The 27412-nt window shown below is 33.7% G+C and overlaps 2 protein-coding genes across 8 annotated transcripts in view; both read right to left on the reverse strand.

The window, feature by feature from the left end:
* LOC128981972 (glycolipid transfer protein) overlaps positions 1-10738 on the reverse strand; it is a 56073-nt gene extending 45335 nt beyond the window's left edge. Inside the window, exons 1-2 of one of the 2 annotated variants that reach the window (XM_054400997.1) lie at positions 10266-10738; positions 4105-4160 (exon numbers count right to left, since the gene is read on the reverse strand). In XM_054400997.1, coding sequence (XP_054256972.1) covers positions 4105-4160; positions 10266-10410 — 201 coding nt within the window. In that variant the 5' untranslated portion in view covers positions 10411-10738. The remainder of the gene's footprint in view (positions 1-4104; positions 4161-10265) is intronic. The other variant, XM_054400999.1, reaches the window with a different exon arrangement.
* Positions 10739-21930: 11192 nt separating this feature from the next.
* Positions 21931-27412, reverse strand: part of LOC128981980 (pentatricopeptide repeat-containing protein 1, mitochondrial) — a 124544-nt gene continuing 119062 nt past the window's right edge. For 5 of the 6 annotated variants that reach the window (XM_054401023.1, XM_054401028.1, XM_054401016.1 and 2 more), the window contains exons 11-12: positions 25561-25735; positions 21931-22304 (exon numbers count right to left, since the gene is read on the reverse strand). In XM_054401023.1, the coding sequence (XP_054256998.1) occupies positions 22107-22304; positions 25561-25735 (373 nt within the window). In that variant the 3' untranslated portion in view covers positions 21931-22106. The remainder of the gene's footprint in view (positions 22305-25560; positions 25736-27412) is intronic. The other variant, XM_054401041.1, reaches the window with a different exon arrangement.

Consider the following 27412-nt stretch of genomic DNA (forward strand, 5'->3'; position numbering starts at 1 on the left):
ATGTAGTGAGTGGTGTGCTGCTGTTTCAGTAAGAGTCCCATCTTCCTTAGGTGTCATAATTTGATGGATGTCATTAGGCTTAGGGGTTTCTGTTTGTCTGGTCAAGCCTCCCTCCGTAGTGTTGTCCCCTTCTGGAATTTTTTTGTCCTCTTTCCTGGTGCAGTTCTTTTGAGTAGGCCTATTTTCTTTCTGGTTATTCTCTGATAGAGTTGGTAGGCCTAGAATGTTGTTCAGGTGTGCGGTCAGCACTTTGTTTCCTTCGGTATTCGGGTGGATACCGTCGCTTGCATATAGGTTTTGGTTAAAAGTTGTAGTAATATCTATAAAATTAATATTTAGTTAGTCACACATGAATTTTAAAGCTTCATTCATCTCTTCGATGTAGGTTTTTGGTGCGTCCTGTCTATGTAGTAAGCTGTGTACATACCATTGGGTGTTTATTTGGTGTTTTTTTTTGCATAGCTTCGATAGTTAGCCAGTAGGGTCTCATTAGATGGTTCGGTGTAGGGGAGTGCTGTACATTGTTTGAGCCTACGTTGATGATGACCTTTAGTGGCAGCTTACTTCGAGCGCTAAGGTGTCTACTGATGTCAGCTATTTCAATAGCTACTTCAACTAGTACCTGTGACTGCTTCAACTTCAAGTCTTTTGTTTACTTTTTCCTTGTTATTTAATTGAACCAACATGGTTACTTAGCAACCCATAAGACTAATGTTAAAAAAATTTGACTTTCAGTTTTGTTTTTCTACGTAATTAGATTTTTGTTGGCAGTTCTAACTGCATGAAACTCGTTTTTAGGCCAAAAATAAACTATTTACAAGATTTGAAGAAAATCGTCAGAGCCGTTTTCGAGATCTTTCTGCAAGCAAGCAAGCATACGTACAAGCAAACATTGCTCGTATTAGAGTATAGGATATGGATTGAACAAGATAATTGGAGAAGGTCTTAATAAGTTTTGCAGGAATGTTATCCCATCGTCGAGAGGAGCATCCTTTTATACTATTTATGATATTTACTAGTTGATCTTGGTTGATCCGCTTCAGCTCAAACGAGTAGCGGGCATGGCGGGGATCCTCCACCTCGGGCGGACCCACTGGATTAATAGTCGGCCCTTTCTTTCTCATCAGTTTTAAAAATGTTTTTAAGATGGATACACCTCTTGCAAAGCTTTTTCTTAAGATGAAGAAAATTCAATTTGAGAAATATATTTGGTTAGCAGGGAATCCCAGTAAGATTGTCTTTTCAGTTGCTGAGTTCATCATCGCATATCAATCATTAGAGGTTTACCTTAGGCTGAATTAAATATTCTTAGTACAGTATATTTTACAGCTTTTCCAAAGAAACAAAAACCAAGGCCTACCTAATTAGAAAAGTAGGTATTGAAATATCGATGTTTCCCTTACCTAAATTGTATTTAGTTTTGATGAAAATGTAAATGTTGGTCTCAACAAGAAATTGCATTTTTTTATGTCTTTATTCTATTGAAAGGCTGATGAAATATCGCGAACTGAACTAGACTTAGAAAAGTGTAGACTGAGTGAGATAACTATCTACATTTGTGTGGTGCTTGTTCTAAATGCTACCTAAAAACCAATTTATATTTGTAATAAATTTCAGTGGCAGCACTCCTGTTCTCCAGCATAAATTACACATTCATTTAACCCTAGCAGTGGCCGATCGTCGTCTGGTGACGGTCTGACGTTGATGCTTAGAATGGCCAAAGTCGTCTGGTGACGATCTGGGCCGAAATTTTTTTAGCGGTAAAAAAAACACTTACAATCAACTTAAATGAGAATAATATATATACCATTCGAAAGATCACATTCTGAACTTTCATTTTATTACATAAACAAACCCTGTAGCAGGTATATAACAATGACACGACGATTAGAAATCAAATGAATTTTTGGTGCGGCACGACTTTTGCAGCCGACACTTGGGAACTGGCAAAACACGTCTTGTTTGGCATTACCCTGCTCGGAAAATTTTCGTCGTGGGATGTTGCGGGTGGTACCACTGGATAGCCATTGATTTTATCTTCATTGTGGTAGTAATATTTAGAACAAAATATTGATTGCACAACCAGTACGATTTTATGAAAACAGCTGTTTTCGAAATTTTTAACAAATGGCCAATGGTCGTCAGGTGACGATGTAGAAAATACGAATTACATACACTGTAAGTTATTATTACTAGTCATATAATATGTCATTTTGAAGAGGAAGAAATATAGATTGTGAGAGTGGCAGCCCTGCGCTCAGGGTTTTTTACGTCTGCTCACATATGAAGACGACGGAAGTGAGTCATTACTGCTACAGCTGTCTTGTGTATTCGCCATTGTTTGTTGTTGCCGTGAGTGTTCGCTCTGGTGTTATCTGCGATTTATTACTAAATACGTTATTAGTTCGTAGTGTTAGTGTTAGTGAAGTTTGTGTGTGTGTATAACAGTATTCTTCATGCATTTTATTATGCATAAATATTACTGAATTGTGTGAAATAGTGTTCATAAAAGGTTATATTTTGTTAGCATCATGTCCTAAAATGACGATTCTGACATTCAGAGATTGTTGTACGAGACGGACCTTAGTTCGCCATGCTATATATGCTATATAATGATATACCCAAGGTGTTATACATTTTTATAAAGGTAAATGAATACACTACAACATGTTTATAATGGTTTGGGGGTAAACAATTTTGTAAAAAAGTTATAGGCCTAGCCTACTGTATTTTGTTAGCATCATGTCCAAAAATGACGATTCTGACATTCAGAGATTGTTGTACGAGCTATATATGCTACATAATGATTTACCCAAGGTGTTATACATTTTTATAAAGGTAAATTAATACACTACAACATGTTTATATTGGTTTGGGTGTAAAAATTTGGTAAAAAAGCTATACTAAATACTGTACACTCCATTTTCTCGAAATGCGCAAAAAATTCAAAACGTTCTGAAATTGACACATAATCATAGGTGAAAATAACTTTTTACCATCATACTAATGACTTTTTTGGATTCCTTACTTCATTAGCTTTACAAATATGTACATATCATCAGCCTACATAATGTTTTACAACACAAACAAACACTGTATAGTTTACACTTACCTATTTGAGGTTTTGCGGTTATTGTATTATTATGTCCCTATTACGTGACACCTACAAAAAAATATTTCTAACATGTTATAAATTTTTATGTAGGTAATTGAATACACTACAAGATTATTATGTTGGTTTGAAGTAAAAAAATTTGGTACAAAAGTTGTATACTAAATACTGTGAATTTTTTTTCTCGCGAAATCGCTAAAATATAAAAACATTATTTTATATACGTATGTTTATAGGTAAAAAATTATTTTTACCATAAACTTTATGACTTTTTTTTATTCCTTACTTCATTAGCTTTACAAACATGTATATATCATTATTAGTATACACATATATTATATAACTTTTTACAACATAAACTAACACTGTACGGTTTTCAATTTTTTCAGTTCTCCGTTTGTCAATATATTTCGCCCCAAAAACTTATAATAAAAAATAAATATTTTCCTAACATGTTATATATTTCTGTGTAGGGAATTAGATTGTCTACATAATGTATATAATGAATTTCCCATAAAAAAATCCGTTGAAAAAAAATACCGAGGCCGCTTTTGAAATTTCAAAAAAAAAATCAAATACTTGCACGGTTGAATTTTTACGAATTTTCAAAAAAATGTCTGCAAAATCACCAAAATGGGTTGGCCATTCCCCACTTCTAACATTGGCCACTGCTAGGGTTAATACAGATATTTATTTGTTCTTGCCTATGTGAAAGAGAAACTGCTAATCTAGAACATCAAGCTAGCAGCATAGACTAACCAACGCAAGGGAGTGTTTAATCAGTGCTAGTAGAGTGTGCTAATAGGCCTAGGTTAATTAGCTGAGGCAGTACAGAGAGCACACAAAGAAAACTGAAAAAAAAATGTACATCGATGGTTGACCAACCGATGCTCATCCCTAGCTTTTGTGTACTTTCTCTATACCTCCTTGAAAATGCCACTTATGCGTAGACAATGACAAAAAGACTAAAAAGGTGTCGAGAGGATACTTACCTCAATATTTCCTGTCATATCATATTTGACTGGAGCAAAAACATTGCCCAATTGATCTGAAAATAAATGCTACAGTTAAAATGTTGTTCTTCTAATAAAGAATTAGATAGGCCTACTTGGTAGATAGGCCAGTCAAATTGGACAATAAAATCACAAAGCGTGACGTATTGCTGCATTGCTGAGCACAGGGATCTCTAAGCTGTAACTTGGTTTTGAGTTACCCTAACTGGTCCCAACCACATATTAAAAATGCAGTAATACATCACGCTTAGCGATTTTAGCCTCTTTTTATGTAGGCCTACAAGTTGACTGGCCTAAGAAAGCTCTAAAGTAATATAGTTTTTAGTTATTAGTCAAAAGGAATTAAGAATAGCCATAACTTCATTTGAATTTTTACAAATGTAGAACAATAATCAAATCAAATCAAATCAAAACATCTTTATTTTCCTTACATGTACATGGGTACAAAAATAGTGTCAAGTATAAAGTACTAAACTAGCTTAAAGATATAAATACATTTTAAGTATGAATAGGTATTTATTCAATGAGTTCCTCCATTGTATAAGGCGCCTTTTCTATTAAATGTTTTTTTAATTTAGATTTAAATAATTTATAATTTGATTCCTCCTTTATAGAGGCAGGCAATTTCCTTAGAATTAGTGATCCAGTAAAAGTTGGTTTTTTTTTGAGAATTCCAGCTTATAGGTTGAAGTTACAATATCCTTTTTATGTCTTGTATTGTAACTATGTGGCACAACTGGCTCATATTTTAGGCTGTCTCTTTTAGCTATACATGCTATTTCAAAAGTATAACGCTGCAAAAACTGTTAAAATATTTAGATTTTTAAAGTGAGATTTAACTGATTCATCTTTTTTAAGGTGTAACATAGTTCTAATGGCTTTTTCTTGCATGATTAGAATTTTATTTAAATTTTTAATCGTAGTTGCCCCATATAGTCCAATGCCATAGTTTATGTGAGAATGAATATGGGCAAAATATATTTTTTTAAGTGCATCTAAATTGTACAAATAAGACATTCTTTTCAATGCGTACCCTCCAGAATTAAGCTTTTTTAATAATTTTTCAACGTGTTTATTCCAACTTAGATGTTCATCTACATAGAGACCTAAAAGTTTGGCTTCAGAAAGTTGTTCTATTGATTCTGAATCAATGATCAAATTGGGTTCAAGTTTCTGTTTACTTTGTTTAGTCGAAAAGGACATAAAGTTTGTTTTTGTTGCATTAAGATTCAAATTATTATTTTTTAGAAATTGTTGTATATTATACAATTCTACAAAGGCCGAAATTTCCAACTCCTCTTTACTTTTCCCCGCCACTGTTAAATTTGAATCATCTGCATATAAACAAATCTTACTCTTTTGAGGATTAACAATACTTTTAGGCAATTCTTTTATATAACATAAAAACAAAATTGGTCCCAAAATTGAACCCTGTGGCACCCCCCACTTAATTCTACGTTTATGAGAGTTAAATGTAGTTAAATAATTGTTTTTGTTTGATTTTATTTCAACAAATTGCATCCGACCATCCAAATAAGATTGAAACCATTTTAAGGGGACTCCCATTATTCCAAGACTTTCCAGTTTCTCTAGCAAAATTGAATGACAAACACTATCAAATGCTTTAGAGAGATCCATGTATATCCCTAGAACATTTTCACCGTTTTCAATTGATTCTACGATGGACTCAATGAAGTCAGTAGCTGCTGTTATTACTGATCTTCCATTTCTGAAACCATGTTGAGAATTATCAAATAACTTATTTGATTCAAGATAATCTACCAATCTAATGTACATTGCTTTCTCGTATACCTTTGATACAGCAGGGAGCAATGAAACAGGTCTATAGTTAGATATTTCAGTAACTTCGTTTTTTTTATGTAAAGGAATTACCTTTGCAATTTTTAGTTGATGCGGAAATAAGCCAGACACAAAAGAGGAATTCACCAAATGTACAAGTGGCTTTACTAATAGGTTCCCTACATATTTTAATAATTTAGTTGGTATATCATCATAACCACTAGACATTTTATTCTTAAGTGAACCAACAATTCTTTCCATTTCCTTATCATCTACAGGAGTGCACTTAAATATCCTACTTTCAAAAAGCCCTTTTAGCGAATTTCCCTATAGGGAAGTAGCTATTACCGTAGGTGGCACGGTAAGACCTAGACCCGGGGACCGATTTACTTTTTCATTTTGATGTCCCCAGAGGCCAAAAACACCATTCGTTCAAATTTTTATATATGTATATATATATATATTTATAGACTTATATATATATATATATATACGTCCGTGAACGCGATAACTTGAGTAATTTTTGTCCGATTTTGATGAAATTTGGTTTAATGGTGTAAAGCGGGATAAACTTGAATGAGTTCGCGAACCAGCACGATCGGACCATGGGAACGGGGCTTTACGGGGGGTTTTATGGGGTAAAAATTGGTTTTTCTCACTTTTGACCCTCAAAACACAAAATTTCCCGATTTCTCTTTAGACCTTTTTAAAGAGCTTAAAAAAACTAATAATTTAGTATATAAAAGTATTTTTGTTCGATTATTAGTAACGGAGAAAATTAAAAAAATTGTAAATTTAAAATTCCCATGTTATTCTTATGGAGAATATTGTCAAATGTTGTGCTTGTTTATGGATATATTTTGATCAAACCTGGCAAATTTATTTATTTTGTACTAAGCTATCAATATTTTACTCAAAAACACACTTTATTAGTTTCCTTGTAGCAGCAAACCTAGGTACTCGTTAAACCTAATGTTATTAAAATATATTTAACTGAAAATCAATTCAGACAAATGGAAATTCGCTTAGTCGGCAGGTTTGCTGTGGCGGGGGTATTGTTTTAATTACATCGCTAACTTGATTAGTTGTTCCTCTATTTTTATCTAAAGGTTGCCTAACACTAAAGCTATCTACAACATCTATAAAGTAATTATTAAACATGTTTGCAACATAAGTAGGATTTTCAATTAGTTCATCATTCAGTCGAAGACTAATATTCTCTGAGTAAGTGTTTTTTTTGTTTGAAACTTCATTATTAATTATTCTCCATGTGGTTTTGTTAATGTTACTTGAATTATGAATTTGGAAATCAAAAAACTTCTTTTTACTCTCAGTAATTTTTTTTATTTAATATTTTTTTTTCTTTTATTTAGTTTAGAGAAAGTACATTTATTTTGTACTTTTCTAGCTATTCTACTCATTTTTATAATTTCCTGTTTTTCTTGTTTAATTTCTGGATTTATCCAGGATTTCTTTGTGTTGTAAATTTTGACAAGTTTATTTTCAAAACATAAATTGAAATAGTAAATTAACGTTTTGTGAAAAATATTGTACTTTTCTGTTACCGGTGCTAAATAAACATCATTCCAGTTTTCCTTTTCCAGCATTTGATAAAATTGGAGCTTATTTTCTTCTGAGAATTGTCGGGATTTTTTAAAAATGTAATTGTTTTTTATACATGTATCTAAAATATTTATTTCTAAGATTTGTCCATCGTGATCTGAAAGCTCAGTTATGACTCCTGTGGTCTTTAATTCATGGGTTGGAATGTTTGTTAGAATGTTATCAATAGCCGTTACTGAGTTAGCTGTGACCCTTGTTGGAAAATTTACTAAAAATTTCAAACCGTGAGATTTTAACAAATTATCAAAATCCTTGCTTTGTTTGCTGTTTACTAAAACATTTATATTAAAATCTCCTACTATTACCACCTTTTTGTTTTTTGATAACACATAGTCACATAGAATACCTAATCGACTTAAAAATTCATTAACACTACTTGCAGGTGATCTATATATACCAACCAAAAGAATTTCATCCCCTACAAAAAAATATTTTGAACAACAGAACTCAAACACTTTTTCTTCCCTTAACACTTCAATATTAGCATAGTTCACCTGCTTCCACTTTAAACCAAGCTTAGATAATATCAAAACACCTCCACTTTTAAATTTTTCCCGAGTGTAATCTGAATTTATCATAAAACCGTTTAAATTAAATCTGCTCAGCTCATCAGATTTCATGTTATGCTCTGATAAGACTAAAATGTCAGGTTTAATCTCATCTAGAACTATCTCTAACCCCTCTACTCTTGATACCAAATTCTGAATGTTTTGGTGAAAAATTGTAATTTTTTTATTTTTTACCATGACCGAATTATGTTAATTGGTCTCATTGCTGTAAATAAAGCCTACACTTAAGGAACAGAAATAGTGATACAAGTTGAATATTCATCCTACTTAAATAAAATGTGCTTTATTACTTCTTCAACTCAGTAGGCCTACTCGTGAAATCCGCAACCATGCAGATTACAATAGACAGACAAGCGGAAACGCGTAGTAGTCGAATGCCCAGGAGAGGGGATGAGATTAGTAGGATCAGTCATGGGCGAGTCGAGGAACATGGAAGACACACCGTCAAGGGATAGCACTAAAACGATATGTTCTGGTTGTAGAATACATTTGATATGTGTTATAATTCTTTTATAGGAGGGAGGGGCTAAGGGGTTAGGGATCTATTACCGTAAAATAATAATTATAAAATATTATATCTTAGGTTGTTTGGCTCTTCTACAAGACCGATTTTCAGGATTGAGGTCTCAAATTGAAGGTGTACAGGCACAGAAAAACATAAATTTGATTTATTTTCAAATTCTGACTTCAATTTAAGATGTATTTCACCAGTTATAGGCCATGTAATTATATAATCCTATATATTTTTGTCTAAGAACCTTCAGTTACATACTGGCTTTCATTTAAGCTAATTAGGCCTAGTTATTCAAATCGGACGAGTTTCTAGCAAATGCAAGGTGAACAAACATAAAAATTATTTTTTTAAATGTTTTTCTATAAAAAATCAAAAGCTAAGTTATGATTTTTTAGCCTATGTATTTTAGACTCAAAATAATCAGTAGGCCTAGCCTAAGTTTTAGGCTTTAATTTGAGCTACCGGTATTGATTGTTTGAATCAGTTAAGTTTAAGATACTATATTACTCAATCAAAAATCATAAATTTTATTATTTCTTGGATATGATATTATTTTAACGCTGCGTAGCAGCATGGGTCCTCTACTGTAAATTGAAATAAGTAACTTAGCACCACTTGTGCCCATCTGACATGAGTGGCGAGGTATCACTTCAATCTTATTTTTTTATATAATTCGTAGCATGTATTAAATTAATTAAATCATCGAAACGGCTCTGATATAGATGTGGCTTGGCTCATTGTGTTAAAAATATTAAATAGGCCTAATATAAATTAAATCTCAGAGATGTAGCCCGAGTTCTCTTTAGGAATTGATTGAGCCATAAAACGATCCTCATGAGCCCATTAACGCTACACAAACAAATATTTAGCGTCTGCTATGAAATCCTGAATATCACTAATGTAAGATAGGTCAGTTTCCCAGACTATGGTAAGCGTTTCTACTCCGAACAATTTACAACTTGAAGTTTACACCACTGCTGATAACTAAAATAACTTTGATGATATCTGTCTTGATAGGTAGGTATTCTACTGGAGTAAGTTAGTAACTTAAGTTAAATAAACAAAAGAAGAAGTTTAAATAATCGTTGCACTTGTAATGAAATATTAAGGAAGACCAAGGTATAGGGAAAAGAAAAAACTTAGTAAAAATACCAAAGCACCAGAAAAAGTGCTCGGTGAATTCCCCCAGGGAAAAGTAGGCTAGGCCTAACTTACTCAGGGAAAGTGCTGAGAGAAAAGTGCTAAGGGCTTTGCCTGAGGACCGGTACTAGGTACCTTCCCCCACCCTCAAAGCTCTTCCCGACCCTATTTAAGGAGTGAGTTTGGTGCAGTTGAGAGGCGTGTTGAGCCCCGGCACCCCATACTATGTGCGTGGTGAGCCCCGGCACGCCCTAACTTACTAGAGGCGTGCTGATCTCCATTTTTCATTCGGTTGTTTGTGCCAACTGACACGGAAGTCTACCCTTCCGTATCTGTTGTCAAAAACAACCGAATGAAAATAAGTTATCGATCGTTATAGGCCTATTGAATAATTTTTCATTCGGTTGTTTTTCACAACAGAACGGAAGTGTAAAACTTACACCAGATTGTTTATAGGAAAAAATAATACAATTCAATACAAGTACTAAACCTACCAACCAAACACACAACTCCTCTTGATGCTTCTAAAAATTGAAGAGTATCGATTTTTCCATCAATTGGCTCAGGAAATGGAGTCTGCACAGAATTGAAATAGTTCTTGAACTCCTCAGATGGTATCCCTCCATTTGAAGCTGTCATTTTAACTCACAATTTAAATAAAATACTAGCCGCTATCAGCATTCAACAAGAATGGTGACAGAATGAATACACAAAACAGTTTTGATTATGTAATCGGTAAGTAGTTATGTTTGGTTGGTGACACAAAATGTTTAGAGTAACGTTCTCTGTGTTAAATTAAAAACATAGTGTTAAATGAATGATCGATACTAGGCCTATTTCAATAAAAAATATATTTGTATAAATTAACTTAAACGAAATTGTAATTTTGATAAAGAACAACAATAACAATGGTTATGTTATCTTTAAAAAGAGGTTTTAGGTTAGATTTTGTGTGAACACACTGACCTGACACTACACTAAACAAAAACAAACCATTAAACCAACCTTATGATTTGACAATAAAGAAAAACAAAACATATGCTCACCTTTTTTTGAGCTAGGTAATCATGGCTTTGAAACTTTCCATGAGGCTAAAGAAAGGCAAAAGTTTAACATCATAATCCCACTCCATTTTCATAGATTTAACTAATAGTCAAAGATTAAACTGAACATTATCCACTTCATTAGGATACCCCCTTGTATTATCGAACACATAAGCTTCGACTAATATAAAGTATATACATACATAGTAACTAATATATTTGTGCCAAAAGGAAAAGTAAGATAACCTTATCTTGATCATGTACTTATCTTGATATATACTTATCTATCTCTATACTATTATAAAATTGAGGTGGTGCACGGCCCCCTAAAAGGTGGCCGTGGGTGGTGTCAGTCCGGCTGCCACGACTAAAATATACTAAACCGACACGACACAGCCCAAATTAAGCAAAAAGATTGTCCAGTCCACATACCAAGGAATGCCATAGGACTAATCACTTCACTCGTTCCCTGAGTTCCTCTACTAGGGCTACGCCTTTTGAGTGTAAAGGCGGCCGTGCTTAAATGTCCATAGTTTTGAGGTGAGGTTTTCAAAAATAAAAATATTAATTCGTCTCCATGGAAGCATTAGAAAATTCACAAACTTTGTTTACCTTTTGAGTTGACATTTCAATGCAAACAGTCAGAACTGCTAAATGCTCGGTGGGGCACACGGGAGGGACGATGGCTAACATATCTTGTAGTGTCAGCGTTCGCCTCTAGAACCGCTAAGTTGAAAAAATTGAAATTAATTTTATAATTTCTAGTTATGAAATTAACTTTTTAATTATAAAATTAATTTTACAATTTTTAATTGTAAAAATAAACCGTCATAACCTAACCTAACCAACCAAACTTGCTGATAATATAACAAATATATAAGATAAAAATCTAATGAATGTTCACTTATAATTTATAATAAAAAATTAATTTTAAAATTTAGTATTATAAAATTAATTTTAAAATTTAGTATTATAAAATTTAATTGTCATAACCTAACCTAACCAACAAACTTGCTGATAATAAAAAAAAACAGATAAAAATCGAATAAAGGTTTACTATTAAAAAAATCTGTTCAAAAATAAAATTATAAATGCATCAAATTCTAACAAAAGATGTACAGTTAAGAAGTAGTCGCATTCAAAGCAATATCTTTGGCAAAAAGATAGTGTCCCCAACTGGTTTCGAACCGGGGACCTCCTGAACAACAGTCCGAATCGCTATCAACAATGCCACGAACGCCGCTGGAAACACGTCGTCTCGTTTACGGTAATCGTGTTATTCGTGTTGCCTCAAGGGAAGACATTAGCCACTATAGATATGACGTCACCACACCTTTAGCCATCGTCCCTCCCGTATGCCCATTCGGCTAAATGCTTATTCCACATTTTCAGACAGCTGACCCAAACAAATTATAAAATAAAATACTAGTTGATCCATACTGCTCCACAGCGTTGAAATAAATATTACTAGTGTACATGTTGCTCGAAATCGAGCAATCGCAAAGAAGTAAAGGAGTTATTCAAAAACAAATAACTTATTTATAAACAAATATAAGTCATAAATTCCGATGAGTTTAAATAAAAGAGTCAACTCAGAGATTACGTAACTAATGATAATCCCACTCACAATGTACTTAACAGTTGAATATAATCAACATTTCTTGTAAATATTTTATCATTTTTCAAAAGCTGATCTGGCTTTTAGTGTATTGTACAAATGTTTCCCACTTATAGCCGCAATAGGTTTTACATGTTGGTCTTTGTCAATGATAATGTGTCTGCATGGTATCACCCATTGTCGCCAGTACGTTTAAAAATTTCATTCTTTATTTTAATAGCACCAAATAACCATTAACTAATACCTGATTTTCTGCATAACCTCTCTGTCACAATTTTACAATTAACATATGCTCTTCTTCTCACTTTTAATTTCTGACAACAGCTGGAGTTTCATAACAATGTTTGTTTCCCATGTTAATCTTATTGAGAAATACCATAGACAATAGACTATTTATTTTTGTCTATGGAAATACGAAACTTTAAAGGGCCCCAGGGCCTCACTCTCTAGTTATTTCCCAGTTTCCTGCACAGCACAACTTCACGTTACGCTCTTTCCAATGACACCAAAAACATGTCAATCGGTTCAGTAGTATCGGAGGAGTAATTGTCACAAAAAACCTGCTTGGTATTAAATAAGTACGAGAGGTCGTCCAGTGGTCGAAACTCGACCAAAAATATGTAATGTACTCACTTCTCTATTTTCACCCCACACTGTAAATAAAACATGTGATTGGAGTTTCTTCCATTTGTTTTGATTTTCTGTTTATATTTCGTTGTTATTTCGTCACCAGCATGGCAACGCATAAAATCCATGTTAATTTTTTCAAATTTTCAATCTCATTTTTTTTGCTTATCTTTGAGCCTATTTAAATTTATAAAGGGATTCTGCACACCTACAGGAAAATTGCTTTCTAACGGTATGCGCAGATTTACCCCACGATGCACACAAGCTGAGAAAAAAGGTTTTAAAGAAACATGCTTGCCTATTAATATATAGACGAGAGGTCGTCCAGTGGTCGAAACTCGACCAAAAATATGTAATGTACTCACTTCTCTATTTTCACCCCACACTGTAAATAAAACATGTGATTGGAGTTTCTTCCATTTGTTTTGATTTTCTGTTTATATTTCGTTGTTATTTCGTCACCAGCATGGCAACGCATAAAATCCATGTTAATTTTTTCAAATTTTCAATCTCATTTTTTGTGCTTATCTTTGAGCCTATTTAAATTTATAAAGGGATTCTGCACACCTACAGGAAAATTGCTTTCTAACGGTATGCGCAGATTTACCCCACGATGCACACAAGCTGAGAAAAAAGGTTTTAAAGAAACATGCTTGCCTATTAATATATAGATAGAATAGATATCAGAGAAACAATCAAATTTATGATTTCTGATAACTGTAGGCCTAATAAAGTATCTTGAACCTATAAATAATTCAAGCAATCAATAACTCAAATTACATCCTATAACTTTTACTGATTATTTTGAGTACAAGAATATATAAAAAACTAAACAATAATGGAACTGATTTTTAATCATAGAAAAACCTTATAAAAATGGCTTTTTACGTTGATTGTTCACCTTGCGACGTGTTTGCGTGAAACTCGTCCGATCTGAATAACTAATAAAAGGAGTATGTTTTATCTTTGAAATGAAAATAAATGAAATGAAATAATGTTTATTTCCCAACTGAAAAATACAGTTCATGGTATTTTACATAATAAATTACACAATCCTTGACTTAAAAATAACTTACAAAATAATATTAAAAACTGAATGGCACGAAAAAGAAATACCTTATCAACTTATATGGAAATTGTCTACATAGGCAGGGCCTGTGCGTAGACATGAGTTGCGGGTAATTTGTTTAGTGAGTGGGAAAATTATTTTTGGAAATAATTGTTATCACGTCTGGATATAAATTTTGTCTTGCTTAGAACTGGACTACGATATTTTTTGAATATGCTAATAACTTTGAGACAAAGCGAGAGCACAGAAAACGTACTACTATACCCAGAATGCCAACCGCATGGTAAAAAGCATTAAGCGGTTTGAGAGAGCTTTGCCTGTCAATCCGTAGGCAGCGCCACCAGCGTTGCCATGCAATAGCATAGCAACGCTGGTGGCGCTGCCTACGGATTGACAGGCAAAGCTCTCTCAAACCGCTTAATGCTTTTTACCATGCGGTTGGCATTCTGGGTTATAGTAGTACGTTTTCTGTGGCGAGAGTGAAGAACATGGTTACCTCACATGCGATCTATGCCGATCTCTCGCCCAAATTACTCTCTTAGCGAGAGTGTACTGGTACCATAAAACAATTGAGTGCGGCTCCGCTTGATTCGTAATCCAACGGGGTTTCAAAAACATAAGATGAAGCAGAAAGTGTTTTATTTGAAATATCACATTCATTGCCTGCGTTGAGTGACGAATCAAACGTTCTCTCACATATAATGTCACACCACAATACCAAGAACTGATTTTTTCTTTGTTAACATTTTAGGCGTACTGTCCGGAGTGTGGGAACTGTTTATGACGATTATACAGTATTAAGGAATCTGCAAACCTAAAATGCCGTGGGAAGGGAGGGAAACAGGTCCGCGTCGTAAGAAGTGGTGAGGGAAGTAGTCAAGGCGTACTGTCCGGAGTGTGGGAACTGTTTATGACGATTATATTAAGGAATCTGCAATCCTAAAATGCTATAGGAAGGGAGAAAAACAGGTCCACGACGTAGGAAGTGGTGAAGGAAGTAGTAAATGCGAGCTGTCCGGAGTGTGGGAACTGTTAATTAGGATTAGATTAAGGTATCTACAATCCTAAAATGCTATGGGAAGGGACGGAAACAGGTCCGCGTCGTAAGAAGTGGTGAGGGAAGTAGTCAAGGCGTACTGTCCGTAGTGTGGGAACTGTTTATGACGATTAGAAGGAAGGGAATCAGGTCCGCGACGTAGGAAGTGGTGAAGGAAGTAGTAAAGGCGAGCAGTCTGGAGTGTGGAAACTGTTTATGACGATTAGATTAAGGTATATGCAATCCTAAAATGCTATGGGAAGGGAGGGAAACCGGTCCGCGACGTAGGAAGTGGTGAAGGAAGTAGTAAAGGCAAGCAGTCCGGAGTGTGGGAACTGTTAATGACGATTAGATTAGGGTATCTGAAATCCTAAAATGCCGTTGGAAGAGAGAGAAACAGGTCCGTGACGTAGGAAGTGGTGAAGGAAGTAGTAAAGGTGAGCATACTAGAGTGTGGGAACTGTTAATGGGGATTAGATTAAGGTATCTACAATCCTAAAATGCTATGAGAAGGGAGGAAAACAGGTCCATGACGTAGGAAATGGTGAAGGAAGTAGTAAGGCTAGCAGTGCAGAGTGTGGGAACTGTCTGTGGCATTTATGTATCTGCAATTCTAAAATGGTATAGGGAAGGACGAAGGAGGGCAAACAGGTCCACGACGTATGGAGTGGTGCAGGAAGTAGTGTAGGTGAGCAGTGTGGAGTTTGGTAGTGGATTAATGTATCTGCAATACTTAACTGCTTTCAGAGTAAACTTATTATTTTCCCCGAGCAAAGCTCGGTCCCCAGGTACTCATTATTAATGGAAGTAGTCCATAATTCTTTTTAAGAACTCATTTGCTATAACCAATATAATGTGGAAAATTACTTGTGATTTTATTCGTGTTGACAATAAGTTGTATTATAATGTATGATATATTCACATATTACCATATGTTATATGTATCATATGATAGTTGAAGGTAAACAATATCAGTCATGTTTATGTTTCAGTCTTGAGTGGAATCTATATATTAATTTGAAACTGTTTTTCTTTGTGACAGCTATTTTGAGAGAACGGCTGGGTGTAGAAACTCGGTAGAGGTGTCTAAAGAAAGGTCCTGGTCTGTAGATGAGCCATCAAAAGAGAAACATGGAGAATTCCCTCGGGGCTCTGCCCCAGTGGCCTTTAAATTCCCATCCCATGTTATTCTTATGGAGGAAAACGAGGTTTTTGTCACAGCTAATTTGAGAGAACGGCTGGGCGTAGAAACTTGGTAGGGGTGTCTAAAGAAAGGTATTGGTCTGTAGGTGAGCCCTCAAAAGAGAAACGATGTAAATTTCCTTGGGGCTCTGTCCCAGAGGCCTTTAAAGTTCACTCTGCAATTTTGTTTACATTTCCACCATATGGATAATTTTACACTACTTTTAATGAACCAGCTGTTAATATTAAAATTGTATTCAAAGGTCTACTGAAACTGTCAAAATTAAATGTTTACATTATTATTTATGATTTTAAATGGATTCTCCACTGCATGGCAAGTTTTTTTATAGTTTCGACAAAATGATGAATTTATGATACATTTGAAATGTTTTGTTCAAAAATCTATGCTTTATTGCTCTTAGAAAATTTTAAATTATGAAATAAGTGTGACTTATCAATTTCAAAGGAACATATATAACTATTCCTTATCGGGTTAGCTTATACATATTGTAAGGTTGGCACTTGCCTTTTTTTTCTACTTTCAATCACCATTTATTTTTAAATTCAAGAAAGAACACCTGAGATTAATTTATTGGTATAACTTTTTTTGATAATCGGGTTGAAAATTGTGTCATAGATGAGTACGTTGAGGATGAGAGCTGTGTTCAAGTTTTGGAATAGACTAACTACGGAGTCTATGGTTTTGGTAAAGTAGGTGAACTAATGTAAATTCAGGTATTTAAAAAAAATGTGTACACAGTTTTTACTTTGATGTACACATGTAGCTAGGTTGAACAACGCATATAAAACCTCACTACATACAAAACATTCGGAAACACAACAGTGTCATCACATCTCATCGCATTTGCATAATGTGTTACCAATGCTGGACTAGGTTATGGATTTGGTTCCGCAAATGTTCAAGATTTGTGATAAAATTTCTTACAATTATGGTTCATTCGTATCCACGAAATACATGCACAGCTTTATGTGATCTATATGGCCAAGGCAAAACTACCCCATAAGTTAATGAATTATCAAGTACCTAAGAACAGGATGATTAAATAAATACATGGGTCGATGTGGCAAGAGAAGGATTTAAAATTGCTGAGATCGAAGTAAGAATGTTACTGCTTTCTGGAGAATCAGATATTTTTATAAAAAAAAAGATGAAGATTTACTTATAAATCCGGATACAATCTGAATGATTTTCGTAAAGCAGATGGAATTAGTGGTTAGTAATAAATATTGACTCTTTCCGTAACATGATAGACTAATTATATGAACTCATTCTCTCATATAGTGAAAGTGGCTTTGGTATGAAACAAACTCATGAACAAACAATTATAAGACTCCTAAAAAACCTTTTGGGCAACCTAAAGCCGATAAAAAGAAAGGTAGGAAATATTGTGTTAAACGAATTCATCAATCACGTTTTTTAGGGAACACAATCGTCATACTTATTATTGCTTCCTCCCTTCATATAACTAAGATTTTAATGACTTCACTCTATCCAACGCAGTTAGCTGAATTTACATAAAACCTCAAGATTAACCGTCGATTTCGACGGGGTTCCACTAGTCTATATATTAATTTGAAATTGTTTTTCTTTGTCAATTTGAGAGAATTAATTTGAGAGAGAATTGAGAGAATGTTCTAATTTGAACATGGTGAATTCCGTTGGGGCTCTGCCCCAGTGGCCTTTAAATTCCCATCCCATGTTATTCTTATGGAGGAAAACGGGGTTTTTGTCACAGCTAATTTGAGAGAACGGCTGGGCGTAGAAACTTGGTAGGGGTCTCTAAAGAAAGGTCTTGGTAGATGAGCCATCAAAAGAAAAACGAGGTAAATTTACCTTGGGGTTCTGCCCCAGAATCCTTTAAAGTTGCCTCTTCAGATTTATTTACATTACGACCATATGCATAGTTCTACACTACTTTATAATGCAACAGCTGTTATATTTAAATTGTGATTTATTGAATTTGTCAAAATGAAGTACAGTATTTGCAATGGGTTTTTCTGATTTTAAAATTGATTTCCTTCTCCAAAGAAGAAAGAATCTCTAAGAATCTCATCGTGTCATGTTTTGCAATATAATGTTCTATTACCAAATCAGTGGAAAATCCTAATAAGTTATCACAGTAACTCTTACAATTATTTCTTATAGAGTTAACTTATATCTATTGCCTTGGTTGGTTTCTGCCTTTTTTACCACTTCTTGGAGATTAATGTCTGTATACAATAGGTGATATTCTCTGGCATATTGCATCTGTAGATGAAACTTGGGTTGGTGTAATTATTACAATGGAAAAGAGCGAGAAATCCTGGACAATTTTATATAGGCTAAAAATAAAACTGAATTAACACTGTGCTACATTTCTTGAGCAATCATTGAAATAACCGATTTGCAAACAATGGAAACACAGAAAAAGTAAAAAAAAAAAAACACAACCAAGTAGAAGAAATAGAAATAATGTTTTTTTTCATTTATAATCGTTATTATAGACAACCTAATGCGGCTATGAGAGGGAAAAATTTGTAGAAAAAAAATAGATCAGCTTTTTGAAAAAAGATATTTACAAAAGATTTTGATTATATCTAACGGTTGTATAGATCGTGAGTATTTCCATAATCTTTGAGTCGCCTGTAATGCTTCGCAATTGCTCGAATTCGAGCAACAGGTACACTAGTTGTAAATAAACTTCTAAACGTTGAAGCTTCTAATTTTACTTATATTTTCTAACAAAACATGGTGTCAGGTGTATTTTGAAACCTAGAAGAAATAATGAAAGTATCTGGAGTGTTTAGGTTGCCTGAACCTACGAGTTTTGAAGGAAATGTGAGTGAAAATTGGAAAAGATTTTGTCAGAAGTTTGAACAACTGTATTTAATAGCTATTGGTCATAGTAAGAAACTTAAGGATGAAATTAAGATTGCGCAGCTGCTTAGCCTGCTGTTTTTTTTTTTTTTTTAAGGGGAAAGATGTATTATAATGTCATATTCACATATTACCATATATTATATTGTAAATAAACTTCTAAACTTAAAATGTTGAAGCTTCTAATTTTATTTATAGTTTCTAACTAAAACAATAGTATGCCACAGAGAAGTAATATAATTTATATTACTTCTCTGTGAGTATGCCTAAGTTTTTCTAGAAAATTTTTCCACCCGACTCATTGGTGTTTAGTTTTCTATTGAAACATTGATGATTTTTTACCTGCTCTTGCTTTTATTGTAATCATCAAATCAACTAATTTAAGTTTTCCGTAAAACAATCACAAACATTATATTATATCATAATATTATATGATATAATTGATATATCACATAATATTATATCAGGTTGTCCCATGAAGAGAAGAGAATGCCGTTTTTAAATAATGCACGCAAGACCTATCAAACACCATACAAAGTTGAAATTCTACAGGTCCAAAACTCATTTTAAAGAAAATGTGATCATGCCAATACCAACTGTGAAAAATCACTGCTAGTGAGCCATAGTGTAGGGGCGTTTGTAAATATAGGAAGGTTCTTGGAATTTTGAATGAAGCAATTTTATGATTGGTGGCGATGGGGATAGATAGGTAATGACATGTAGAATCCTGTACTACCGGGTGTTTTGTCTGAAGTGTAGCGTGGTCTAGCTAGTGTTTTCGGCTGCCATCTTGGATCCGCCATATGGGATTTTATTAATACAATTTTGTTAATGTAATGATAGTATCAGTTTTTAAATATCTTTTCCGTTTGGAAGATATATTCATATATCAATACAATATATCTAAACCCCAACATAATATTAAATTTAACTTTATAGAAATCAGTTTTTATTAAAATATTAACATCTAGGTAATCATAAACATTAATTAAAACATAGTGAAAATTGCTTGTAAAACCTTTAAAAGCGTAGTTTTTTTTTCTTATTATAAAAAAAGCAAATATTCCTTTATAAAGTTTTCTATTCAACTCTTTTAATTAATTTGTATGTAAAACTTGTGTAAAATGTTAATTAAAAGCCATCGTCATCTCCCGCAATCACAGAAACGTCATTGTCGTCTCCCACGGTCATGGAAACGTAATTTTCATGCACGATCGCGGCAAATTGAAAATTGCTGCTCAAATACAAAATTCATGCATAATTCCCGGTTTTTACCAGGTTAAAAAAAAATCATGCATAATTCCCGGTTTTCCCGGTCGGTGGACACCCTGTCGGGTTATTAATATGTCATTAAGTTCTTTCTGGTCTAAATTAGTCAGTAAGTGTTTGGTTTTAAATTTAATTAATCACTAAAAGAAATCTGACTATTTTTTAATGAGCATGACTGTGACCCTTATTTAACATTAAATTATTTGTATGTTGAAATTTGTCTTAAGTTAAAGACACAGGGCTGGTCATCAGTGTTAAAAAAAGTTTTTGGTTTAAGTACAAAGTAAATGAAGTGTGATGAACTTGTGAAAGCCAAGTGTACACGAATTACGTGCATAATAAAATCATACTGTTTTGTGATGTTTGGTTGGAATACTGGTGTGCAACAAAGTAAAAACTGTAAAACAAAGTAAAAACTGTGCGGCAAAGTAAGTACAGTAAATGCAGCAATTAGCAGCTTTCTGTACTATAACTAGTGCAAGGAAGCTCACTTTGTCGGGTGACTGTAGGGAATAGTTATTTGTGTAACTAGTGGTGAAAGTGGCACTTTGCTGCACACGAGAGCAATGTTTACGCACGAGCCGCAGGCGAGTGTGGAATGATCTCGAGTGCAGCAAAGGCCTTTTTCACTCGTGTTACACATTATATTTTTCCTACAGTCACTATAAAGCATATAAATAATTAGTCTTTCAAACACTATGCAACACGTTTTTAGGTTCAGCTGGCATCACAAATGGTGCCCTAGAGAAAGTAGTACCCGCGGTCCATATCACTCCGCTATTTTTCCTCGGCAAGAAATGTGCTCCGCGTTTTGAGAATATAGTTCCGTATGTTTTTGTAATTTGAAGTGGTTTCCGCGCCTAAAAAAAATGCTCAAAAGGTATTTTCTCGTTTATTAAGATCGTAGGAAGGTTTTAAAAACGTTTAAAAGAAGTCCAGAAAGTTCAGAAATACCCAAACTATAAACACGAAATGACAGGTTAAATCCTAGTTATAATAGTCAATCAGCTGCTCATAGTATAATTTATCTTTAAGTGTTGCCAACCTATTTCCAAGCATACACGGATTACGTGCATAATGGAACCACGCTGTTTTGTGTTGTTTCGTTGGAATCCTGATGTGCGGCAAAGTAAAAACCGTACGGCAAAGTATAAACCGTACGGCAAAGTATAAACCGTACGGCAAAGTATAAATATGCAGCAATTAGCAGCTTTCTGTACTATAAACAGTACAAGGAAGTCAACTTTGTCGGGTGACTGTAGGAAAAAATATAGCCAATACAAAGTCATTAAAAAGAACTTTTTAAAAAGAATGTTTGATAAAAAGCTACTACCACATTAGTACTATTTATTGTGAACTACTTTTTAAATCAAAGTCAGAATTTTATTTTTAATTAAAGAATGTAAGATTGACCAACAATGTACATAGAATATTAGTCTATGTTTTCATTAAAAAATACTCTTCAATAAGGTTTTTATTTATTCAGCCTGTATTTATAATGCAAATTATTTACAAAGCTATACAGAAGAAGCTATACAAGGTGAGAAGTCTTGTGCATCCAGATTACAATTTAATACAAATTAAAAAATTATGTTCAGTGTTCACAGAGAAGCCTATTCTTTTGCGTTTCTGCCTCTGTAAATGCTTTTGTATTTCATGAGCTCAAGGTCTTCAGATTCAAAGGGTCTGTTCTTGAACTGTTCCCAAGGGTCGGGGTGATCGTCTGGTTTCATTTCACGTCTCCATACTTGGTAGAGCTTAACAAACTGATCAAACTTTTCCCCGTTCAACACTCCTGTGTCGTCTGTGAGCTGTAATGAGAAAGTTCAATATAAATTTCAAAGGTATTTATGAAATTTATGTATAAGTTTAGTTTAAGCATTGACTTTTTATCAATAAATCAACGGTATAAGCAGCATAGATGAACCAACACAAGTAGACTTCTCATCCCATTGTAAATTTTCAAGCTGGTTCTTCGTGTCTAGTTCATGTCTGGTGACACTGCTTGCTAGTATCGACGACATTTTGTATCTATTATTATAGGCTTAATTTAATGATTTGTGCTTTATTGTTTGGTTTTATAACTAGGGATCAAATTATTGTTTATGATTGGATTGTTTTATTTGGTTAAACGAGGTTGTAAATGACTGAAATAACAAGAAACAAATTTTAAACAAAACATGACCTCTACAGTGCGCCGGACAGATCTAAAAATAAAATTGGCTTCAGCGGATCCATAAGGATGAGAAACCAACTAAGGGAGTATGTTTTATCTATGGCATAAGCATAGCTTAAGCATACTCCATAATTTTATCATCATCATTTTTTATTTATACAAAAAGACAGTTTGTTGTCAATTGTGTCCATCAATGCTCAATCAATTTGAAATAAAAGGAAGCTCATTATTAGGGTCTTCTGATACAGGAAATAAGGGTCTGTTGTTAATTAGTATTTTATCAACATGCTTAGCAATGTAGACTGACTTCTGCTTTTGAGCTGCTTGAATCCATCCAACACCACACAATTCTTGAGTCCGTCGAAAAGTATGTTTGGTCTATTTCCATTTTGTGATACTGATAGATCAAAGATGCAATTTGACTGCCTAATACAGCTGCTTGCAGGTCAAGTCTAAGGATCGTAGACGACTTTAGGGGAGCAACACGTGATCTTGATAATTTGTCTCTGTTTAATATACTGTATTTTATTTTATAATCACAGTTTGTAGCCAATGTTTTTTGGAATGAACTATATATTCATTCATTCATTCATTCCTCAAGTTGAATCCTCCTTTCTGGCAGATATTTACTACATCTTTTATTAAAGTTTCTGAAACTTGTCATTTTATTGTTTTTGGGCCATAACTTTGTAAAAATAAATGGTAATTGGAATCTTTTTACATTTCCATGTAGGGAAATAAATTCCAAACAATTTGTATATCTTGAAGTTTATATGAAACGTTTTTGGATCATGCAGCAATTTTTCTACCTACTGTCATTATTTTCTACAATATTCTAAATATTTATTTTGTTATGAATACTTCAAGTATACGGCTCAATAGGTTTGGTCTGTTGGTTTAGTTTATGTGAACTTTTGAAAATATGACTGCATAATTGCCAAACATGCCTTTCCACTACAGAGTTTGTCCATTGCAAGTTGGAGGGTTAACGAAACACGCTTTAAAAATCCCAGTATAAAACTACATTATTATAAGTACAATTATTAATATGTGCGTGGATGCCGGGCGACATATGCACTGCCGTGCTGGTGCAAGGCTACCATCGCGCCACGCACCGATGTATCTGCGCTACATCACTAAGGAGGGGTGGGGGAGGGGAAGTAGGTTCAGGCGGTGGCCGCTAACATCAAAGGAGTGAGCCAGCCCTTGTATATCTGTAGCCCTGGTAGGCTACATATTAAACTTTAAACAAAAATTTATTAACAAATGCCAAAAATAAAATTACACTGCTAAAGCAACCAAATTATAAACAGGGAGATCGACTACCTATGTTTATAAAAAAAGACAGACAGAAATTTCTTGGTTTTAAAAATAAATGACAGGCCACCCCTAAGTGCAGATCAGTTAGCAAGGTTCAGGGTTAAAATCCTGCCAACCACCAATGGATTAGTGGCAACACCACAACAGCCGTAGCACTAATTAATATGGAGTGTCTGTAAAATGTTCATCTGTTATTGACATGTTAATTTGCCGACGAGTGTGGTATTGCCACACACCAACGCCACAGCCTTGTATTACAAGAGGCTATGCTTTTAGCGGTGTTATAATGTCCGACCACTCACTGGTTCGAATCATTTGTATTGTTCTCAGTGTTCTACTTGATGAGAATTTTATTCTTAAACATACCATTCAACTTTATATAATTTCTAACTTGTGTGTTGATTTAGGTTATTATCAAGTCTTTATATCAAAACTCTGAATTTCAAAAATATACAGGGTGTACAAAAAGTCCTGGGGCGGTTATGGTAGTTTACGCAACAATTACGTAAAGATGGTGTTAACGAAGCACATCGACACAAGTAGAAAATTTAAGGTATGAACCTTGGCGAGTGCCTTAAAAACTTCTACGAGTGTCATTAACCCTACTTTACCTACGCAGTGTTTTAATTACTAAAAATCACTAGTCATAACTTCTAAGAGAGGTTATGTTTTCGTTTATTATAACCTCTCATTGCCACTGACAGTGATGCAACAAAACATTGTACCAAACACTAATTGCACCACTCGACAATTAAATTGGCCTGAACAGCTCATTAGTTTAAGTTTGAATCATTACAATTTTACTTCTTCTCTCTCAATACTTGAACCTCATTGGTCCCTTCCGTGTTGTTAAGTAAACCTATGAACTGAACTGAAACGGCTACTTTAAATAAAGGTCGTAGGTAAAATATTTTTCAAATGATTTAAAATAGACCTACAAAACTTTGCACAAAGTTACTGGACATAAAAATCTATTTTATCACATATTCAGTGATCCGCTACTTCCTCAGGGGGACAAACACAAATTTGAACACAAACGGACTACTGAGTCAAAGTATGCACCTGTACAAGATTTCTTGAATCTGCCATTTTTAATCTTTGAACGCCTGCCATTATTTACTCAGTTGTTGTATTGAGCTAAAATTTTTGGCATTGTATTCTACTAATAAAGCCCTTTAATTTGATGTACATATCAACCTATGCATATGGTTTTCATTATCTTCCCACTTCCAGTGTTACCCCCTGAGGAAGTAGCGTATAACATCATTGAAAATTCAATGTACATCTTTGAATAGTTGTCATTTTGGACTCCGTTGTCCGTTTGAGTTTGGGTTTGTGGCATTGTATTCTACTGAGGTCTTTACTTTGATTTAATATGCATATCAAATCAATATATGCTGACATTTAAGATTTTCTTCTGACTCCCAGCCCCCCTGAGGAGTAGTGGATCACTGAATATGTGATCAAATAGATTTTTTTGTCCAGTAACTTTGTACAAAGCTTTGTAGTTCTATTTTAAATATTTAACCGACCAGGGACTTTTTTGACACCCTGTAAAATAAAATACCAACCTTTTCCTTTAAAACTCTTGTAGCAAATTTGTAGAATTTATCAAGGTGTTTAAGAAACTGTGTATTAGGCTTCAAGTTTACTTTTTCTACTTCTTTCATTATTTCTATGATGAAGTCACAGTCTCTTCCATAGCATGCATTTTTCACTAAAGTTCCAAGAGTCTCAATGTTTGGGCTGAAACAAGTTAAATCTTTCTAAATCACAAGACATATTCCCTGTAAGATTACCAAGTAGTATATATAGCTAGTACAATCTAGTGCAAACTGAGTGGGTTGATGCAATCCAACAAGATTGTATAATTTTAAATACCACCAAATTAATTCCAATAAGGGTGAATTGAGATGAGTAAATCTGCATAGCAATTGAAATAAGACTTTTTGTAAAGAATCAAATTTGTTTTCACCCCTACGTAAAGTAGATTCATAATTCACAAGAATCTGAACTGATTGGAACCGGACACTTTTCTGATTTCAGATTTGTACCAAATTATTTGGATTAGAAAAAAATCAAGCAAAATAAAACAAACAAAATAATGTTTTTTATGACTGTAAAAGTCCTTATATTGCTCACACAATCACATCAACAACATGATTGTCTCAGCGATCACACAACAACGTGATTGTTCTCCGAGATCACAGCAATATCACGAAAGTCTCCTGGGATCACGGCTAAATCCTGATCATTTCCCACCATCACAGTGAAACCATGATCATCTTTTACAATTCCATTCTTCATACAACATGAGAAACATAAGATAGGACTAACAGAACTCTATTAATGAATGGACACTACTTGGCCATATTCTCTTAGTAATTATTCAACATTTTTTGGATTCACTCAAAATTCTCTTACTTTTGTATTATTCACACGGCTCTCCCGGTCTGCTGGGCACATAGCAAGTATATTTCAAATAGCTTTGTTTGTAATTTAAATATAGTAACTAGTTACCTCTTAGCCAAAAAGATAGTTTAAATTAATAGAGTTCCAATCAGTTAAGACTCTGGTATAATTTAAATTTTTTGATAATCACTTCTTATCAAACAAAGTATCACTTCAAACCTGCTACTTGCCGAACAGTGTGTCTCTCGTCTAAAAAGCTTATGGAACCTTTATGTTTATGTTTGATTATTTCTATAATCTTGTTCAGAAATACAAATAAAGAAAAAAATAATGTTTTCTTTTACAACTTATATAAAACTTAAAACTGTTATTACTATACACTAAGGTGTATTATATCATATAACTATATTATTACATTTACTAATATAAGACTGTTAGGCTTATTACAGTTATAATTTAAATTTTTTCTGCGTTTCAAATAGTTAGTGTACATTTATTTAGTGATTCCAATTTTACATTTACTTCTTTAGATGGGGTAAACAAGTTCTTTTCAAAGAATCAAACATATTTCCACGTAGGGAAATAACATGTCTACATTTACTTTAGCTTGGATTTTTGTTCATATTTTTTTTAGGAAAATGCCAGGGCTCTACTTAAGAAATTAGTGTTAAAAATGTAACACAAATTTCAGTTTTTAAACTGTAGCAAACAATTTACCCCAGGGACCCCAGGATCTTTCTAATTTGAAAAGCATAAAATTACATTTTGTTTGAGCTGAGCTATAACCTGGCACAATCATGTCTTCATTAAAACATCGTAATGACAAAGACTGACACTACCAATAACTGCTATTGTTTACGTTCTGCGTGGTTGTGCAGACGGCTCGTCCATTTTATCAAGGTACTTTTTTTTACTCAATGTCCCATTCACTTTTAAAATGTTTCTATTATTACATTCAAACATTATTTGCTCAAAAATGCTGGTTACTAGTTACTACATGATCATGATCAG

Source organism: Macrosteles quadrilineatus, unplaced genomic scaffold (assembly GCF_028750875.1).
Source record: "Macrosteles quadrilineatus isolate MER2022 unplaced genomic scaffold, UCM_ALF_1.0 Scaffold_1__1_contigs__length_201487025, whole genome shotgun sequence".
Lineage (NCBI taxonomy): Eukaryota > Metazoa > Arthropoda > Insecta > Hemiptera > Cicadellidae > Macrosteles > Macrosteles quadrilineatus.